At 40.3% G+C, this 22627-nt stretch overlaps 1 protein-coding gene across 3 annotated transcripts in view; it reads right to left on the bottom strand.

The window, feature by feature from the left end:
• Positions 1–10551: 10551 nt before the first annotated feature.
• Positions 10552–22627, bottom strand: part of morc3a (MORC family CW-type zinc finger 3a) — a 63189-nt gene continuing 51113 nt past the window's right edge. For all 3 annotated transcript variants that reach the window (XM_067993270.1, XM_067993272.1, XM_067993271.1), the window contains exon 19: positions 10552–22592. In XM_067993270.1, coding sequence (XP_067849371.1) covers positions 22451–22592 — 142 coding nt within the window. In that variant the 3' untranslated portion in view covers positions 10552–22450. The remainder of the gene's footprint in view (positions 22593–22627) is intronic.

Here is a 22627-nt window from a genome sequence, read left to right as displayed (position 1 = left end):
GTTAAAAAGGCATTTGATAAAATGCCGAATTGGGGTAATAAAGGGAGCAAGGATAGGAAGTTGGTTAAAGGGCAGAAAACAGAGTTGTTTTTTGGGTATAAACAGTGATGTCCCTCAAGGTTTGGTGTTAGCACCATTGATCTGGACTTGGGTATAGGTGTCACAATGTTAAAATTTGCAAATGACAAAAAATAAGGAGCTTGGTTAGCAGTGAAGAGGACTGTAAGCGACTTTTAGAGACATCGGTTAGCAAAGAGATGTCAGATGAAATTTAACGCAGAGAAATGTGAGGTGATACATTTTGGGAGGAAGAATGAGAGGAAATATACACTAACTGGTAACATTTTAAAAGGAGTGGAAGAGCAAAGTGACTTAGAGATTCAGACACACAGATCTTTAAAAATGGGAGGACAAGTTGATAAAACTATATATAAAAAAGCATATGAATTCCTTGATTTTATACATATGGACATAGAGTAGAAAAGCGGAGGTAATGCTAAACCTACACTGATCTTTGGTTACGCCACAATTAGAATATTGTGTCCAGCTTTGGGTGCCTTCCTTTAGGAAGATAAAGGCCATGGAGGAGTGTGAAAGAGATACACTAAGATGACACCAGGAATGAAAGGCTTTAGTTATGAGAAGAGGCTAGAGGTGTTCCAAATGATGAGGGGTTTTGATAAAGTAAATCAGGACAAATTATTTCCACAGGTTAGTAAATCAGATCACCAACAAAAGAATGAAAGGAGATGTTGGGAGAATTTTTTTTATATGTGTAGAGTGTCCTACATGAAACAATGATGGAAGCAAAATGCATAATAGCTTTTAAAAGAAAACTGGATAAATATCTGAAAAAGAAAAAAATTGAAATGGTTTGGGGAAAGGGCAGGAGAATGGGATTAAATGGATAGCACTTTCAGAGAGCTGGTACAGGCATGATGGGCTGAATGGTCTCTTTCTGCACAGTAAAATTCTATGATTCTATTGAACATGCAGAGTTGTTTTATAGAGGGAGCAGTGGACACCAAGCAGGAAATAGAAAAGCTAGGGGAGATTACTGAAAGTACAAAAGGGTACATTTTGAGGAGGCTCTGAACACGGGGAACGAGGATGCAAGGCAAATAAGTTAAGAAAGATAAATCCAGAGCACAGGATGAGTTTAATGCTCTGGTTTCTCACTGAAAGGCCACATGGAGAAATCATGACAGAGGAAGAATAAAAATAATGATTGCCATAGTTTTGTAATTTTAAAAAAAGCCCTTCTTCACAAACTGGCCTTGATAGTTAATACTCTACAAGTACTTTATAGCCCTGCACAAAAAGGCTTACAACCTGCAGTTCACTGACTCATTCTCCCAGAATAAGATTGCTGATGTCCACATTTCCTACTGTCAATCAATATCATGAGGAGCAGATCCTGGGACTGCATTATAGAAATTTACCAATTTCATCATTTTGCTGTTGCTGTGTCTGCATTTTCATCTGTTTGACATGTGTAAATGGGCAGCATTTTTATTTCTTGGTGAACTCTGGAAAGGTAATAATGTACTCACGGGTAGGGCAAGTGATTCAGCACACTGCAACATCCCATAGCAAATCCCACAGATTGCTACACTTGCCACATATAGTGCAGTTTGCTGCCCGAATGCCATAATTTTGCATAAAAAGTCCTGAGACAGTGAAAATGCAGTAACAAATCACTGCCCCATCATTTGTACACAATGTTCATTCACTGAAGTAGGAGAGACACTTCAATGTCTACCACCAAGCCTGGCTCGGTAGTACCACCACTGACTGAACTGGCTGAGTCCTGAAGGACATAATTGTCAGACTGAGCTTGCAAAAGGTTGAGAGAGAACCAACACGAGGGAATAACTTTTTGACCTCATCCTCACCAATCTACCTGCCACATAAGTTCCGCAGCTACTTGAGCAGGTCAGAGGCTGGGTATTCTGCAGCGAGTAGCTCACCTCTTAATTCCTGAAAGCTTCTCCAACACCTACAAGGCACAAGTCAGGAGCATAATGGAATGCTCTCCACTTGCCTGGATGTATGTAGCTGTAACAACTATCAAGAATCTCAACTCCATCCAGGACAAAGTAATCCACTTGATCGGCAGCCCATCCACCACCTTAAACAAGCATTCCCTTCAGCACTGGTGCACCGTGGCTGCAGTGTGTACTATCTATAGGAAGCACTGCAGAAACTTGCTAAGGCTTCTTTGGCTGCACTTCCCAAAGCCACGACCTCCACTACCTAGAAGAACAAAGGTGTTGCATGGGAACACCATCACCTCCAACTTCCTCTCTAGGTCACACACCATCCCGACTTGGACATATTGCCATTCATGCATCGTCACTGGGCCAAAATCCTGGAACTCTGCCTAAAAGCATTGTAGGAGTACCTGCACAACAGGGACTGCAGCGGTTTAAGAAGATGGCTCACCACCACCATCTCAAGGGCAACTAGGGATGGACAATAATAGCTGACCTTACTATCAGCGCCCATATCCCCAGAATAAATTGCCTCTCCTTAAGGTGCTGTTTCTTCATTTACCTGCCACTATTTTTCACCTCTGAGTATTTTTCACCAATCTGATCAAATGGATGTAAATGATCCCATCGCTTTATTTGAAGAATAGCAGGGGAATTCTCCCACTCTAATGTATCAATAAACCAACACCATAATTTATCTCATGGGCATTTGTGGGACCTTGATGTGCGCACATTGGCTGCCGTGCTTGCTTGCATAACAACAGTGACTTCACTTCAAAATAAATTCAGCAGCTGTGAAATGCTTTGGGACACCCTGAGAATGTGAAAGGTTATATACTACTCGTACAGTCCATGGATGCTAGCAGCCCTCTGGTTCATCACCTAGATGATCTTTATGTGTGAGCCTGGATAGTGAGTGGCAACAGGCTATTGAATTTTGGCAAGCATCACAACTAACCCTGATCCTGTCCTCACCAAACACCCATGCACTTCTAGCATCATTCAATGGATAGAAATCTGGAGGAGTAATCATGGCTGTTTTTTGCCCGCCTTTTGCTCAGAGACCTCCCTTACTTAGACCTGCTAACTCAGCATGCATCAGTAATCAAGCCTAGGATTTTCAGCTCTCTGTGGCTCAGCACCATACTACAGGTTATACTTACCCACTGATCTACAAAGAGACCTCCAATCATCCAACTTTGAACCTCACAGTTGTTGTGCTCATAGATGCCTGCAAGTGTAATGTGTTCAAAATATTTTCTCAAGATAAAATTAATTTGATTTGTTCAAAGCTTTAATTCTCATGTGAAGCCTGTTCATGTTTGATGGTTAGAAAGGTTATATCTTGTTTATTTACCATCTTTTATTCTTCTTGGAATTTTAGTTTGGTTTCCATTTGTATTTATTCAGTATTAAAGTGTCAAATGTATTTTTTTTAATGATTTGCATTTATTCATGCAAACTGAAGAACAGGTACATTTATAAATGTCATACTATATCATTATAGCTACTTCACACAAAGGATGATAAATCTGCAGAACAGACTGACTGTGGATGATGTCAGAAAATCAAGAACATCCTAGATAGTTTTCTGCTAAAAGAGTGAGGAATACTAGCAATATAAAATTTTTTTTAAAAGATATTTGGACCAGCTAGATAGACTGCAATTATCTGCAATTAAACATTCCTACAAGATTACTTTTGCACCCAATATCAGCACCAAACATTCCCAGCTCTGCTATATTATTGTTTAGATTCAGGGTAAAGCTGCTCCTTTCCTTCCCCAATAACCTATCTTAATGCCCAACCTAGAAAGGCACCTTTTACTGTACCAGTGTGATACTGAAGAGGGAAGATGAATAAGGAGTTTATTAATTACTCACAAAGAAGGTGGTGATATCTAAAAGGACAATTTCCAATAAGTTAGTAGACTTGGGCTCCCCACTATAGAAAGGATACTGAAGGTTAAGAGAAGGTACAGCACAGGTTCACCAGGACGCTGCCTGGAATGAGGAAATATAAATACAAAGACAGACGTGAAGACAACACATATTACGGGGCAACGTGATAGAATGGGACACAGTAGATAGGAACAAACTGTTTCCAGTAATTGAGAGGTTAAGAAAGCATGACCATAGATGCAAGATTATATGCAAGAGATTTGAAAACAGAGAACAGTAGAAACTTCTTTACACAGAGATTTGAGGCTGTGGAATTCATTCCAGGTTTAGTGGTTGAGGTAGAAACTATGTCAACATTCAAGATTAGATTGGATAGATGGATGAAGGGGGATTGAAGGGATATGGGAAGAATTGGTAAATATGGTCAGGACTGTTTGCTCACGTGGAGGGTAAATGCCAACACGGACTGGTTGGACTGAATGGCCTATTCCGTGTTGTAACTTCTATGCATTTCTAGGAGTATGTGAAATATACTGCCCAGTAGTTAGGCGAAGCAGATGGTGTTGGCAGATTCAGGAAGGAGCTGAAATTTTTTTTGGGGGGGAAGATACAAGAGGTAGACCACAGTACAGTCATTTTTGAACTTGGAGACAAAACAGATAGACCGCAATGCTCTTTGCTCATTCTACATGTTGCTATGTTCGACTTTTCACACCAGCCATCCTAGTGATCTTTTTGAATATGACCACCAATTATTTCCAATTTGAGGAGCAGAATGAGTCAAAAAAGATACAGTACTTACTTCAACCTCATGCATTGATCCAAAGCTGTTGCTAGACTCTCCAACTGGCTATCGGACATTAAGGCCTGGATGAGACAATATCTTCCAGTTTAATGTCAGTGTAACTGAAGCGATCCTCTTCGGCTCTGCCGACAACTGTGTGACTCCACTGTTCTACTTTGAACCTCACAATTGTGATCATGGATGCATGGAAGTGTAATCTGTGTTTAACGTATTTGCGAGTCAAAGTTAAAGCAATTAAATTTGTTCAAGGCTTTGATCACGAGAGGCCTGTTCCAACATTTGATTGTTAGAAAGTTTTCAATACATTTACACCGTCCTTTATCCTTCAACTTGGAATTTTAATTATTTCCTAATTCCATCTAAAAAGCAACATAGAAAAATGATTTTTAAAAATGTGTGCTCATTAATGGTTGCTAATATAATCTATTTTGCACCCAGTTCCACCATCAATGTTCATAGCTCTGGTATATAATTTGTTAGATTCAGAGTAAAGCTACCTCTGTTCTTCCCTAGCCTACAAGTGGCCACTGTGATCTAGAAATCAAACTGCCTAAAAATCATTTCATTAAGGATCCTTTCACCCGTAACAGAGATCTCCTTCCAAACTTTCTGCATTGCATTCACACATCAGGGGAGTTGCATGAAGCTTCTTTAAGCCAGCTTGCTCTTACTTTCAGGAGTGTTTCAAGAGGTCCCGTAATGGCTAAACATTTTGCCAGAAGAAAGTCCTGCCCCACATAAAGAACAGATACCACTACAAAGCATCTAACAATTGACCCTTAGGGTCACAGTGGCAATTGTCTCTTCTGGGCACAAGATACTTTCTGATCCACTTACCATTTGAAAATCACCAATGAAAAATTGGTAAACTACTTGTCTTTAAAAATTCTGACCAAAAATACATGCCAGATGACATTCTTTCAACTGAGAACAAGAGAAGCAAATCTGTCCTAAAGCATCATCTCAAATATCAAGGGGACACAAGACTAAAAATAATTGAGGGTGTAAGATGATCACTTAATCATCACAATTCACTTTCTGCACCTACTTGTTTAACGATATTAGCAAAGACTACATAATCTGGTGGGTTTTTTTCTTAAACAAAAAAGGCCTTCCCCAAAAACTAAATTGTTGCCAAACAAATGTTTTGAGGGCAGGACAACCTTGGCCAGCAGCTGCCAAAACAAGTTTTTCTTTTGCTTCTTTCTTCCTCTTCCACTCCACCCACCCTCAGCTCACGACAGGAGATTTACTAGAATGATACGAGGGATGAAAGACTTCAGTTACGTGGAGAGACTAGAGAATCTGGGATTGTTCTCCTTAGCACAGAGAATGTTAAGGGGAGATTTGACAGTGGTGTTCAAAATCATGAAGGGTTTTGATAAGAAAAAGGAGAAACTGTTTCCAGTGGCAGAAGGGACAGTAATCAGACAACACAGATTTAAGGTAATTGGCAAAAGAACCAGAGATGACAAGAGGTAAACATTTTTTACGCAGTTAAGATGATCTGGAATGCACTGCCTGAAAGGGTGGTGGAAGCAGATTCAATAATAACTTTCAAAAGGGAATTGGATAAATACTTGAAGTGGAAGAATTTGCAGGGCTATGGGGAAAGAGCAGAGGAGAGAAACTAATTGGACAGCTCTTTCAAAGAGCCGGCACAGGCACGATGGGCTGAATAGCCTCCTTCTGTGTTGTTATCATTCTATGATTGGCAGTTAACCAAATCAACTGTCCAAACTCAATTAGTGCCAGTTTCGCTCCTTGGCAGCACTCTCACCTCTGCATCAGAAGGATGTGGGTTCAATCCCCACTCCTGGGACTTGAGTACAAAGTCCAGGCTGACTCTTCGGTGCAGTACGGAGGGTGTGCAGGAAGTGTGTCCAGCTGCAGCTACTGCCTAACTGCATTTCAGAGCTGAAGCTGCGGGTGGATTCACTGTGGAGCATCCGCGTTGCTGAGATTATCGTGGATAGCACGTTCAGTGAGGTGGTCACACCGCAGGTAAAGATTACGAAGGCAGAAAGGAAATGGGTGACCGCCAGGCAGAGTAAAAGGACTAGGCAGGTAGAGCAGGAGTCCCCTGCGGCCATCTTCCTCTCAAACAGATAAACTGCTTTGGATACTGTTGGGGGGATGGCTTATCAGGGGAAAGTAGCAAGAGCCAAGATCGTGGCACCACGGGTGGCTCTGCTGCACAGGAGGGGAGGAATAAGAGTGGCAGGGCTATAGTGATGGGGGATTCAATTGTAAGGGGAACAGATAGGTGTTTCTGCAGCCGCAAACGTGACTTCAGGATGGTATGTTGCCTCCCTGGTGCTAGGGTCAAGGATGTCACGGAGCGGCTGCAGGGCATTCTGGAGGGGGAGGGTGAACAGCCAGTAGTCATGGTCCATATCGATACCAACGACAGATGTAAAAAAAAAGGATGAGGTCCTGCAAGGTGAATTTAAGGAGTTATGAGATAAATTTAAAAGCAGGACCTCAACGGTAGTGATCTCAGGATTACTACCAGTGCCACATGCTATTGAGTATAGGAACAGGAGAATAGACCAGATGAATGCGAGGCTGCAGGGATGGTGTAGGAGGGAGGGATTTAGATTCCTGGGACATTGGGACCGGATCAGGGGAAGGTGGGACCTGTACAAGTGGGACGGGTTACACCCGAGCAGGACCGGGACCATGTCCTCGCAGGGGTGTTTGCTAGTGCTGTTGGGAAGGTTTAAACTAGAATGGCAGGGGGATAGCAACCTGAGCAGGGAGACAGAGGAGGGGGAAACAAGGATAGAAACAAAAGACAGAAAGGGAAGAAGCAATAGTGGAAGGCAGAGAAAACAAGGGCGAAAAACAAATAGGGCCATAGTACAAAATAAAACTAAGATGACTAGCAATCTTAAAAAGACAAGTCTAAAGGCATTGTGTCTTAATGCGCAGAGCATTCGCAATAAGGTAGATGAATTAACAGCGCAGATAGATATCAACGGTTATGATATAGTTGCGATTACGGAGACATGGCTGCAGAGTGACCAAGGATGGGAACTGAACATCCAGGGGTATTCAATATTTAGGAAGTTCAGGCAAAAAGGGAAAGGAGGTGGGGTAGCGTTGTTAGTAAAGGAGGAAATCAATGCAATAGTGAGGAAGGATATTGGCTCGGAAAATCACGATGTGGAATCTGTACGGGTGGAGCTAAGAAACACCAAGGGGCAGAAAACGTTGATGGGAGTTGTCTATAGGCCCCCAAACAGTAGTGGAGATGTAGGGGAGGGCATTAAACAGGAAATTAGAGATGCATGCAAGAAGGGTACAACTATAATCATGGGTGACTTTAATCTACATATAGATTGGTCAAACCAAATTAGCAATAATACTGTGGGGAAGGAATTCCTGGAGTGTGTACGTGATAGTTTTCTAGACCAATATTTTGAGGAACCAACTAGAGAACAGGCGATCCTAGACTGGGTATTGTGCAATGAGAAAGGATTAATTATCAAATCTTGTTGTGCAGGGTCCCTTAGGGAAGATCGACCATGACATGATAGAATTCCTCATTAAGATGGAGAGTGAAGTAGTTGAATCCAAAACTAGGATCCTGAATCTAAATAAGGGTAATTACGAAAGTATGAGGTGTGAGTTGGCTATGATAGATTGGGGAACTTTACTAAAAAGGATGACGGTGGATAGGCAATGGCTAATATTTAAAGAACGTGTGCAGGAATTACAACAATTATTCATTCCTGTCTGGCGCAAAAATAAAACAGGAAAGGTGACTCAACCGTGGCTTACAAAAGAAATTAGAGATAGTATTAGATCCAAAAAGGAGACATAAAATTGCCAGAAAAAGCGGCAAGCCTGAGGATTGGGAGCAGTTCAGAATTCAGCAAAGGAGGACAAAGAGATTGATTAAGAGGGGAAAATAGAGTATGAGAGAAAACTAGCAGGGAACATAAAAACTGACTGTAAAAGTTTCTATAAATATGTCAAGAGAAAAAGATTAGTGAAGACAAATGTAGGTCCCTTACAGTCAGAAATGGGGGAAATTATAATGGGGAACAAAGAAATGGCAGAACAATTAAACACATACTTTGGTTCTGTCTTCACAAAGGAGGACACAAATAACCTTCTGGAAATGTTAGGGAACCAAGGGTCTAGTGAGAGGGAGGAATTGAAGGAAACCAGTATTAGTAAAAAAAAAGTGCTAGGGAAATTAATGGGGCTAAAGGCTGACAAATCCCCAGGGCCTGATAATCTACATCCCAGAGCGCTAAAAGAAGTGGCCCTGGAAATAGTGGATACATTGGTGACCATCTTCCAAAATTCTATAGGCTCTGGACCAGTTCCTACAGGTTGGAGGGTGGCAAATGTAACCCCACTGTTTAAAAAAGGAGGGAGAGAAAAAACAGGGAATTACAGACCAGTTAGCCTAACATCAGTAGTGGGGAAAATGCTAGAGTCTGTTATAAAAGATGTGATAACAGAACACTTGGAGGGCATTAACGGGATTGGACAAATCAGCATGGGTTTATAAAAGGGAAATCATGCTTAACAAATCGAAACATATAAAATTCTAACAGGACTAGACAGACTAGATGCAGGGAGGATGTTCACGATGGCTAGGGAGTCCAGAACCAGGGGTCACGGTCTCAGGATAGAGTATGCCATTTAGAATCGAGATGAGGAGAAATTTCTTCACTCAGAGGGTGATGAACCTGTGGCATTCTCTACCACAGAAGGCAGTGAAATACATCTAATGACTTGGCTTCAAGAAGGAGATAGATATATTTCTTAATGCTAAAGAGATCAAGGGATATGGGGGAAAAAGCAGGAACAGGGTACTGAGTTAGACGATCAGCACGATCATTTTGAATGGCGGAGCAGGCCCGAAGGGCCGAATGGCCTACTCCTGCTCCTATTTTCTATGTTTCTATGTCAGAGAAGCCGTTTTTCAGTTGATGTTAAGCTGAAGCCCTATCTACCTGTGCGGGTAAACATACAAGATCTCATGTCACTATTCAAAGAGCAGTTCTCCCAGTGTTTAAGCCAACATTTATGCCTCAATCAATATCAAAAAACAGGTTAACTGGTCATTATCTCACTGCTGTTTGTGGATCCTTGCTGCTGTGCTTGTCCGCATAAGTGACAACACTTCAAAAGCACTTTCTTTATGTTATAATATGGGCTTGCTTATTGCTTGAAGATTTTAAAGGGGGTTATTTTCTTGACAGAATTCACTGATGCTTTGGATTTTTTTTGTTGAGATTTGGTGCCTCCTGTCAGGAGAGGCATTTTCTGTAAACACACAATAAATAAATTTCACAAATCTGAGGTTAAGGCTGGCACCACATGCTGTCCAATGACCTAGATGGCAAATGTACTCCAATCAGTGGCAGTTAACCAAACTGACCACAATCCGATATGATGTAGTGAGCTGTACTGACCAGAGTTAGCTAATCTCAACCAAGGGAGCAATTGAGATGCAACAACTAACTTCAGCATTTCAAGGCAAGTGGGGGGGGAAATCAGGCAAGCGCTCCAGTGATCCTGGCTGGAAAGTGCAAAAGTGTCTCGACAGGATGTAGCTTGGTTGTGATGTCAAATAGACTACTGGCAGTTACCAGGCTCACATATAATGAACGGCACATGGGTGAGGTACCAGAGGCCTACCAGTACCCATGGAACCATAGCCAAGCAAGATTCTGCACAATCATGAGAAAATATTGGAAAATAAGAGGTAGCAAGTGAAATATCCCCAGATAACAGTTGTATGTTTAACTATGTGTGAAACATTACCATAACGTTTCCCCCTTCTCAGTCCCAAACATGTGGTTAAATGATTAAACTGCAGCCAATATAAAAGTGGAAATTTAATCAGTAAGACAAAGTATCAAAATGTTTAAATACATCATACACTATTTAAACCCTTTTAATGGAAAAATCTTCTGCTTACAAGATTATAATACATTTCCAATACATTCATAAAAGGGTTCCATAATTTTCTCATTAAAGTTTGCACAAGGAATAAAAACATTGTAACAGTCTCATATTTAAGCTGTGATAACTAAATCCATCTCACACATTTTCCCCTGATATAATGACAAAATATTAACTTCTATTATATATATATATATTTTTATTGATAATATTAATAGTAGCCAGTTTCATTTTCTTTATCAAGAATTTATCTAATTTTTTTTTTGGAAGATGAACTATTATCACACAGATAGCAAAAAAGATAAAAATACATTCAAAGCATTTTATGACACAGGTCACTTCAAATGGACAGACATAAAATTAGATTTTGAAAAGATATGCCGAGAGCCTGTTAGATTACTGTGGATGACACTGTTCTGTCAAAATACCTTGAGAAATATATGAGCCAGTGCTTGCAAATGCATTCCTGAGCAACTTAAAAATGTTTTTAAGTATTAAAAGAGTGAAACTTAAAGCCATTTTGTTTGCTCCTAAAATCTTTCAACATTTCCTCTAAACTTAACAAGGGATATGGGGATCGGGCTGGAAAGTGAAGTTGAGGTCAAAGATCAGCCATGATAAGTCTTACTGAATGGCAGAGCAGGCTCGAGGGGCTGTATGGCCTACTCCTGCTCCTATTTCTTAAGTACTTTGGTTAAATTATTTCATAAGTAGTTTTCAAGATACACCATTTGTTAAAACCAATGCAGACTTCTATTTAAGTAAGCAATTATATAGTTGCATTTGTTTTCTACAATAACTTGTGGATACACTTAGAAATTAAAGCTTTTTTTCTACCCAAGATTACACATGCCACCACGTACCTCATTTTTCTTCAGCAATAGTTTTTATAGAAATAAGATTTGTTCAATTTTTTAAGCAGAAAACTAAATAATAGTCATGATTTAGACTGTTCTGAGATGAATTTGGGATTAAAATTAGTTTATGAAAAATAAACTAGCTCACTGCAATCAAGTTCGTTGATTCTTTGCATTTGTTTGAAATAGAACCCACCATAGAAAGTGAAATGTAATTTTGCAATGTTCAACTTACATATATTTTGATCTTTGAACATTAATTCAAATAGCTGTGTTATTGATTAATCAAACTGAAATACCTCAGCCAGCATGGAGTCAGAAGGGAAGCACCTTTGAAGATGCTACAAATAAAATTGATGGTGGAACTACTTATGATAGCTTTCTTTAAGTCCAAATAAACTATTGACAAAATCCCTCAGAAAAAACTCGACCAGGAAGCCAAGGGAATTCAGGGTAGGACAAGATTGATTTAAAAATACCCAGAAAACAGCTAAATATAATGGGACGAGCATCCGACTAAGAGGAAGTGCTGAGTGGAGTCTTGCAGCGGTCATTACTTTAGAACCCTGTAGTTTCCAACACACAAAAATGATCTGAATACTGAAATTGACTAAGGTTAAATTTCCAGCAAATACACAGGCAGAAAAATGGCAAATTAAATTTAACATGGATGAGGGGGTAAAAAAAAATCGGTTTTTGGTGAAACGCAAAACAGGCAATAGCAAATGGGCAACCACTGAAATGAATGGAAAAGAAAATCGGGTGGGGTGTGAAACAGGCTGTTGATTCATTTTCACCCGTTATGCACTTCCACTTAAGACCAATTTCATCCCCGTGAACCTTTGTACATTAACTCATTGCGTTGGATAATGGGCGACATATATAGGCCTTCTGATTTTCAGGTTTGTTCTTTTCTCTGAATATGTTCAAAATTAAAAAAAATCAACCACAAGAAAAAAATTTGGATCAAAACCAAGTAAAATAAAATTGACACTAACTGCACAAGACAGCATGCTGAACAAGAGTTGATGTGCATCATGCTCATACATGCTGCATCAGTAAAAAAGGGAGCAGTACTGACATTCAGGGTCTCTAATGGGATGCCACATGGATAACTGCTGGTTAAAGTGTACATCAATTATTTGGAGCAGAGGACAGAAACAAAATTGATATCTGACTTGTAAGGAGAGTTGGAAAAGGCAAAGAGGTTCCAGGAGGTGGGTGAACTCCTTAATTTTGGACTTTTAGGACTCATCTTTTTCATCTCAAACATTCCTACATGTGGTGGCTTGGAAGGGAGGGGTGGGGTAGGAAAGGAAATTGTTTCATAACTGATTGTTCTGGTTGTTGCTGCATGCTGCCTGTACTGTCCTAGATGAGGAAGGAGGGGTGAAGACAGAACAGGGGCAGGGGGAGGCATGAATGTGAATCAAATCAAAGGCATAATCTGTCTAAAAAACACACCTTCCGGAGAATTGCCTGAGTGAAGAGATCATCTGGAATGTGGAGTTTTGTACTGTCCAAGTAGTTCTCCTGCCTGGGTGAAGATAATATTCCTCCTCCCCACCACTACCTGCATTTACACCATCCTCCTGTTGAAAACACCTCTTCCCTTGCTGGGGTTAGCAGGTTCACACCCCCAACTCCAGTCTCTTCTTGCCTCAAGCAAAAGTCTATTTCAAGAGCTGCAAAAATCCAGTTATAACAATTTACAGCTCTCCTGGCAAATTCCTTGGGGAGGTCTAATTTAGCTGGCTGGTATTAATCTATCTAATTTATCTTGTGCCTCCCCTCCTCCATCTAGTTAAGGGGGGAGGCCAACCCAGTCAGCAATTAGTTAATTGAAACTTTTCTGATACTTCCCTGGGGTTACTTAAGGCTATTTCTGGTAGGCCTAAAAACTATAATTTGCATATGATGCCAAATTAGGCTGGGAATTCAGCAACAGGCAAACCAAATAGAAAGTGTTCTGGATAGGTTGCCAAGGTGAATTGGAGTGGCAAGTCATTTGATGTGGACAAATGCAAGGTAATAAGGCTAGAGAAGGGAAATAAATAGTGGGAAGATAAATGTAATGGTTCCGTCTAGACTCTAGGGCACAACACAAGAATTTGGGGGTATTGTTGCACAGCTTACTGAAATCAACACCAGTGTACAGCAGTAAGGAAAGAGAGCTAGATTTTGGGATATATAGTTGGAATGACAAGAGATCCTGAGCTATGACGAGCATAGGTTTGTTTACTCTGGAAAAGAGAACGTTTGGGGGAAACTATATTCAATTTTCTCAAGGAAATAGATAAAATGAATCCTGGTAATATGTTCGATGTTGCCATAAACTTTAGAATCAGGGAACATTCTCATGCTTAGAAGAGGGAAGGTAGGCAGACTGGTTTGATTAAAAAGTGGTGAATATGTGAAAGGAATGCCCAGGGATGCAGAATCAGATAGATATTTGAGGTAGTGGACAACTCACTATTGGTTTTTAGGGCTGTCTAGATGCACTGCATAGTTCTGTACTTTCCTACGTTCCTATCATTGTGCATGAAGAGCTTTTTTACATTGGTCCTAAATATGCCGTTTACTAGTTTGAACCTGCATCCTCTTGTCCTGTCATGGTTTAGTTTTAAATGGTGCTCCAGATCTACCATTTCTTTAGTGTTTACTATCTTACAATCCCTCAATAAAGGCATAATCAGTCTTCCCAGGACAAAAAACCCAAATTTCCCCCAGCCTGTCCTCATAACTCAATTCTCTGATGCTAGGGATCAGACTCATGCCACTTTGAACTGCCTGCAGAGCTTAAGTGGCTCCCTTGTGTGTCTCAATGACCAGAACTGGACACAGTGGTCAAGGCCATAGCACTACATGATTTACTTCCTCCAACTTGTACTCTGCTGTTCTACTAGCTTTGATTGGAGAGGTTGAACCTTGGGGGCAATTTTCAACTCCCGGCTGCCTGCTTCTTATCTGAAAAATAGGTGGCTGGCAGTTGAAAATCGGGAAGGGGGGGGGGGCCGAGTGGGGCGCACAGCAGGGAGATATCTCAGCCACCCCATTGACACCCGAGACCCTCCTGATGCAATTTTTCACAGAAATTTATGGCACAGAAGGAGCCCTTTCAGCCCATCGTGCCTGTGCCGGCCAAAAAAGAGCTATCCATCCTAATCCTACTTTCCAACTCTTGGTCCATAGCCTTGTAGGTTACGGCACTTCAAGTGCATATCCAACTACTTTTGAAATGCAATGAGGGTTTCTACCTCTACTACCCCTTCAGGCAGTGAGTTCCAGACTCCCACCACCCTCTGGGTGAAAAAACTTCTCCTCAGCTCCCCTCTAATCCTTCTACCAATTACTTTAAATCTATGTCCCTTGGTTATTGACCTCTCTAAGGGAAATAGGTCTTCCATATCCATGCTATCTGGACCCCTCAATTTTATACACCTCAATTAAGGCAAGCTGCCCACCTGCTTGTTCCTGGCAGGAGTATGCTTAAATATACAAATCAGGGTCCTACGCCAATTATAGGACTGTAATTGCAATTTTCAGGTACAAACGGGCAGAGCGTGCTTTTAAAGGGACCACTGGAGGCTGCTCAAAAAACAGACAAGGAAATTTTCAATTTTCATTTTTGTGGGACCAGGGAGAGACATGCTTGTCCTGAGCCTACAAAAAATTCTGGCCCCGGGATTGACCACCCACCCCAGCGAGCTGCAACGGAGCCCTTTAAAATGGTTCAGGCCTCACAGCACCAGGCTTGGATGGGCTGCATGGCTGCTCCCTGATTTCGCACCCATTTTGACTGGAAGTTGAAGATCGTCCCTGTTGAATCCAAAACCCCATGATCTCTTTCAGCTTCATCCTCAGCTATTTTGGCACCATTCCATTGAGTACTTACGTTGCTTGGTTATTCCCTATGAGCAGTATTTTATACTTGTTAGTATTAAAATTTCATGTGCTATTGTTCTGCCCACTTAAATATTTTGTCTGACTCATTTTGTAGTCCCTGAGCTATCTCCTCAGATTCAACTGTCCCCCAATCCTTTCCCCACCGAGTTTGATACTATCTGCAAATTTGACTAATGTACACTGAACTTCCTAATCCCAGTTACTAATATAGAAGCAATATGGGTCTCCACACCAATCCTTGAGGCATCTTACCTTACTGCACTTCACCGCCAATTCCTCACAGTCTACCCGTCAGCCAATGTCTATTGAATCCCAGGTTTTATCCTAAAACCCACCACTAAGCTCAAACATCTTTGTGTATGGAGCTTTTGTTAAATGCATTTTGGAAGTCAATGTACCCAGTCCACTTGTTATGACACTAGCTCAAAAAAGTCAATAAAGTTGAACAAGCAGGATCTTCCCCTTCTGAATCCATGTTGGCTGCTGTTCACTAGGTTATCATACAGATATTCCTCAAATTTACTCCTGTTAATGAATTCAATTATATTACATGATAATGCAAGACTAATGAGTCTGGCTTTCCAATACATTGGTCAGACCACCAGAATACAATGTTCAGTTTTAATCACCACACCACACAAAAGATGTGCATGCATTGGAAAGGGTGTAGAGAAAAACAACAAGAATGATCTGAAATGTAAGGGTGATGAGTGAGGAGGAATGGTTAGAGAAGCTCAAACTCCACAGTGTCGAAAGAAAAAGGTTAAAAAGGTGACCTCACTGAAGTGAGGTTTAGGTAAATCCAGAATATTACTTTAAAGTCAGTCAGATGAGTAAAAGAGAAATGTAAATTTAAAATTGACATAGGGAGAACATCTTCAAATGGGTGATAAATGCTTGGTGTACCCTTCCAGGCAAAGCTGGAATTAAACTACTAAAAGGATCAGATTTTATGTGCTCAATAGACTTTCTCATCCTTAATTTATGTTCTTAAAACATTAGGAAGCCATAGAGTTCATATTCTATGATTCTATGTATTAAACTTCACAACATTGCAGCAGCACTGACATTCATTTATCAAAATCACAGATTTTGTGCTCAATATTTTCACTTTTCAATAAAACATTTTTTAAAATTAACAAATTGGTTTGTAAAGGTCTGCCTTTACTGTGCATATATTTTCCACATACAAAAGGGCAGCTAAATATGTTTAGTGCATAGTTTCCAAATACAAAAGGAATCTCTGAAATTGCAGACCTGAATCAGAGTACAGCTCTCAAATTCGAAGGAGGAAATAGATAGCGATTTTTCATTATAATTTCAATATAAGAGGATACGGCCCAAATTCCATTTCACCTTTACTGGAACTTATTTCCCAGGAAGCAAGTTTTTGTGTAGAGGTATACTGTAATTGTTGCATAACTAGCATAAAATGCAGTGTGATTAAAAATTGGGAAGCCATGGGCTGAGTTTTAGAAGAGCAGTACTGTAATGGAGAACCTTTTAAAGAGGGTGGCATGTACTCAAAGTGAGGTCTGATTAGGCAAGATCAATATGCACTTAAGTTTCTGTATGTATTTACATCAGTCTTATTCAATGTTTACGAATAATACTTTGACCAAGGGGTACCGAGGGTAGAAGCCAACAGATTTCAAAAACTTTACACAAGCTTATTACTCATACTTTTGTAAACACTATATTTATAATACTCTCAAAGCTCTCATAAAATAAACACGACTATTCAGGTTAAGAAAGGTGCAATCGCAAATAATTCTCTTAAAAATGCATAAAATTTACAACATATTGAGAAATACAAACCAGAACCAGCCATTTCTTCTTGAATGCAAGAGACATGCGCTGCATCAATACATTTTATACTTTGTTCATTATTTTATTCTGCTAACATTCAACAAAAGTTTTTTGTGGAATATCATTTTTAAGAAAAGGTACACAAACATATACTCAAAAGGTTCAAGTCATTATAGGTTTTCCTTTCTGGATGATGGTACCATCAAATCCTTGAAATACATTTAAACACATAGGATAGGTTGACTTTACCTGCATTAAAAAATGGCTTTATAGTTTTCCCCATTATACTTTCACGGTGCCACGTTATCCCCCATAGCTAAGATAGCTTAAAACTATGGACATAATCGCTTATTTAATTTTGGTTGATCCATTTTCCCTTCTCCTGTATGACCCAATCACTCCCTCCACGGCTGCAGTGTACATTATCTGCAAGATGCACTGCGGCAACTTGCCAAGGACTCCTTGGCGGCACCTCACAAGTTTGCGACCTCCACCACCGAGAAGGACAAGGGCAGAAGGTTTTCGGGAACACCATCATCTCTAAGTTCCCCTCCAAGTCACACATCATTCTGACTTGGACATATGTCAGCCGTTCCTTCATTGTCACTGGGTCAAAATCCTGGAACTCCCTACCCAATAGCATTGTGGGAGCACCTTCACCATATGGACTGCAGCAGTTCAAGAAGGCTCACCACCACCTTCTCAAGGGCAACTAGGGATGGGTGATAAATGCCGGCTTTGCCAGCGATATCCACATCCCGAGAATGAATTTTTTAAAATTGACATAACTGCCGTGGGAAAGTTCAAATGTGAACAGCTGAGGCTACAATTCAAAATGTGGTCTCGTAGTTCACAGTCTAGCACTCTAGCGGAGTATATATTCAGCAATATCAATTTTACATTAACAAGTAAACATTATTGATGCATTACATTGGCATGTCAAAGGGCTACACACCACATGGCAGAACATAGGCTGAAACCAAGCAATTAGTGTGGAGAGGTCAGTCTCCAGAGAGAACTTATTTTTAAATTTCAAGGATGAATCACTCTTCACTGCTCTCTTACACCTTCTATCAATTGGCTCATGTGCAGCACAGGGAATAGCCTGGGGTCAATTTGTCTGACTGCCCTCTTGCAAGGTGAATGATGTGCTGCACACCAAAGGACAAAAAAAGAAATAGTAGGAAAAATTATTAAAAAATGAAAGACAAAAGAAAAAAGTAGGAAAAATAATAAAAAGATTTCATTGTACAGTAGACTTGCTTAAAAGGGCCTAAAGTTCCACCAAAGTAAGCTGAATAATAAAGCCTACAGCAGGACAGCCTAACATCCAAACTTGAGCTGATATTTGACAGGTAACATTCATGTCACACAAATGCCAGGTGATGACCATCTTGAACAAAAGAAAGCCCAACCATCTACCCATGACTTTCAACCGCACTGCCATCAACATTCGGAGAGCTACCATTGACCAGAAACTGAACTGGATCAGTCATCTCAACACAATGGCCACAAGGGCGTGGCACGAGCCTGGGTACTCTGCAAAAATGTAGCTCACCTCTTGACCCCTCACAACCTCTCCACCACCTGGCTAGAGTCAGGAGTGCGATGGAATATTCACCACACACCAAAATGGGTGCAGCCACAACATTATTCAAAAAGTTCAACACCATCCAGGACCGAGCAGTTTGCCTGATTGGTACCTCTGCCACTGGACTCAATATCCACCCCCTCTCTACCACCGGCACAGTGGTTCCACTATGTATGATCTACAGGATGCATTGCAGCAACTCACCAAGGTTATTCAGACAGTTACTCTCTCCCCCATGACCTCCAGTAGTACAAAAGCAACAGTGTTCTGGGAACACCATCCCCTCAAGTTTCCCTCCAAGTCACACACTATTCTCATCAGAATCCTCGAATTCCCTACCTACCACCACTGTGAGAGCAAAGTTCAAAGAGAAGGTCCACAATCATCATCTTAGGGCAACTGGGAATGGGCAATAAATGTGGCCTTGCCAGTGTCACCCACATCCCAAGAACATATAAAGAAAATCTATCCATTGAAAATGGCAGAAGTATACATGTGCATATTGTATATACTACGTCTGTTGTGCATCAAGGGGCACATCATCATTAGGAATATTGGGTATAGAATATAATTGAATGTATACACTAAGTCAGGGGGATCGGAAATAGTTGTGATAGTGCAACTGCATATTTTCACAAAAAAAGTGAAGCTTTGAATATTATGGAAATTTTCTGTTAGAAGTTCTGACCATATGGTACATTAAAAAAAAGTTAAATAATAGCCATCACTGCAGTTTTTATCCTGTCATCTTCCTAGGAAGATCAATATGTATTGAGATCAAACCACACCAACGTATTCACTGAGTACAAAGCATTTCAGTGAAGGGTTGGTCCAGAAAGCCCCATTTTTCGGCACTGTGTTAAAATAATCCAATTAATTATTCCATCAGCAAAGCAACTGAAAAAAAACAAACACTGTAAACCTAAATATACTGTTACGCTCAGACTATCCTTTCCCAGTTTTATAGTAGCAGAAATGCAACAAAAACCCTTACATGCAAAGATGGGAGGGAAATAAAAGTGTCGTGGATTGGTCTGTGACTTGGTACCATATTGAAGGGATTGAGGTAACAGAAACCACAGTTTAGCTGTATCTCAGCTCTGAGATGAGTCATTCTATTTTTCTAATATATTCATGCAAGGTCACAGGAAGAGATCCACCCTGTCCAGAGTTTTCTGTGCTAGAAAGAGATTATCAGGGCACCCGTCAACAGGCTTCCACAATCAAATGAAGTGATGCTAGGTTTTATTTCAATGAATGTTAGAGGGAATATCACACCTCGCATATATATTTTTCGCCTGATGCTGTTGATTTCTTGTTGGGGGTATGATTCCATAACTCAGTGGTTGGCCTCTGGTACCTCAGCTAAGTGGGAAATACTCATCAGTGAACCTGGACAGCGAGCATCAATTACAGTGGGCATCGTAGCAAACCCTGATCCTGTCCTCACCAATCCTCACACGCGCACTTCCAGCAGAGATGGCAATCAGCAATGAAAACCCTAGCCAGCTTTTCCGTTCTTACCCTAGGGACACTGAGGTAGATTTCAGCACCCTATTGCTGCCCTAGCAGAGATGTCACTAACTCAGCAATTACTGAGTCCCTGAAACTGGGACCTCCCTGAGCTATGGTTCAGCTACTCACTGTTTATGCACACGGGCGTTAGAGACCGCACCTTGCGTATATATTTATAGTACTTAAGGCTTCTTCAAAAATAAATCTGTTGTATGTATTGGTGCTGCAGCAGCCTTTTTGTTACTAAAAGCCTTCAGCTGAACTATGGAGATTCTACAAATAATGGAAAAACTGCAAATGTTGGAAATGCCAAAAATACAGAATTTCCAGCATTTTCTGCTTTTATTTCATTTCTGTGGAGCATGTACAACTCCTCTCAGTGACAAAAAGCAACAGGATTCTAATTATCTTCAAAGAATCCACTGACTTTACATCACATCAAATAGTAGAAGCATGCTCCCACAAAGTCTTAGTGCACCAAAGCACAACCTGGTGCAGTAATAAGCCAAAGAGGCTTAAGTGGGACAGCAACTGCATTACTACAACTTCTAGGCTAGGAAGGGAAAAAAAACAGGATTCTCAAACCTAAAATCAATATTCAGAAAGTCTGCCTGAAACATGTATGTCTGTGGACATTAGATGAGAAAAGGATCTGGCTTAGATATGATACCCTCCACAACTAAATAGCCTGCTGACACTCTAGGCCAAGTAGGTGAGGTACTAGAAGGCTGCAGGGATTTAGGGAACTGTACCTCTGCAAGAGTCAGAAGGGGAGAGAATGGGGTGAAGAAACAATCAAGAATTTAGTCAAAAAATGTATGTCCTGACCACACAGCTGTAGAATTTCCCTACCCTGAGTAATATAATCAATTTTCATTTTTTCTCAACAATTGAGATATAGTGTGACTGGAGAAATAAAGTAAACTTTGAAGTAAACAAACGTTTATAAATAAAGTCAATAACGGAGCAATGAATTGAGCCTTTAGATAAACATTTGAGAGGTTACCAATTATCTGGTACAGAAATGTGTATGCATGATCTGTGAACCCATATAACAATAAAAAGTATGACAAATAGAACAGAATAAGCTTCTGCAGAACATCAAAACTATTAGGGGTGGAGAAAAAAGCTTTGGGTAATGCTTCAGCTCCCTCTCCCAAAAAAGCCACATATTTCAAAAATCAAACAATTTGGAAGATTTCCCTTTTTTTTAAAATAAGAAATTGGGAACTATAAAATATCTCTACTCTAAGAGTGACCTGTGCTCTTTACTGCCCCACTTTTTTCAATCACCAGGAAATGAAGAGTTGAGCTCTGCACCAGGTGTACATAAACTGCATTTTCTCCACTACAAATGTAATTTGGATATATGGCGGAACCTGCATGAATGACTGAACCCTGATGCAGTGCAAATTAATTTATATTCTTAGAACGAGTAAATTACAATTCATTTACCATGTAACTGATTAAACACTCATTATAGTGAAATTACAATGGGATCACTGTTTAAAAAAAATTAGAGCCCCATTAATTAGCCTAAAGACCAGCAAAAGGTGCCTCATCAAATGCCTGCAGGAACAGCATGGACCGAATCTCTTAAAATGAGAAATGCCAGCACTTTTAACAGAAAATGCTACCTAATTGATTGCACCCATCAACCAACATTATACCCTTCCATTCTGCTGATCCCAATTTATTTTGGGAGATGAGCGGTCAACATCTTGGCCACAGATGGCGTGCAGAAGAACAGGAGAAAATACCTCAAAAGGCAATTTCATACTTACACAAAAAAGGGTCAAGCATGTTGTAATACTGGTTTGAACTGTTCATTGTAACTGAACCTGCTGCTTTCTCAAACACCCTTCAAACTTCCCCGTTATGCTCTCTCAGCCTGCAATAAATAGTTCTGCTATCATTGCTGTTTTGCATCTTTACTGGAGTAAACTGTTTACCAGAATAGAAATTGAAGAAATAAACATTTTGGCCTAATAGAAAAAAATATTAGAAAACATTGTCATTATGGAAGTGCATCATCTGCTTACTTGTAAGCTCTGGTTTTATCAAAAGTCTATTAGTATTGTTACATAATCCACCAAAAATCTTCACAATACATCCAAGTTATAAAACAGGAGAGCTGGTCTTCATGATGCATTGGCAGACAGTACCTGGTCCAAAATCTCATCAACAACATCACTTTCATAGTTTATTTGCGCTAAATCCAGTTCAGGTATAATATTAACCAGAAGTTGCCCAACACCAATCCGCAGAGACCTGAGTTTCATACTGTAAGTGGGACAAGAAATGTTCATTCGTTAGCA

Source organism: Heptranchias perlo, chromosome 11, assembly GCF_035084215.1.
Source record: "Heptranchias perlo isolate sHepPer1 chromosome 11, sHepPer1.hap1, whole genome shotgun sequence".
Classification (NCBI taxonomy): Eukaryota; Metazoa; Chordata; class Chondrichthyes; order Hexanchiformes; family Hexanchidae; genus Heptranchias; species Heptranchias perlo.
The sequence above is the reverse complement of the archived record's forward strand: the minus strand, read 5'-3'. Positions and strand labels throughout refer to the sequence as shown.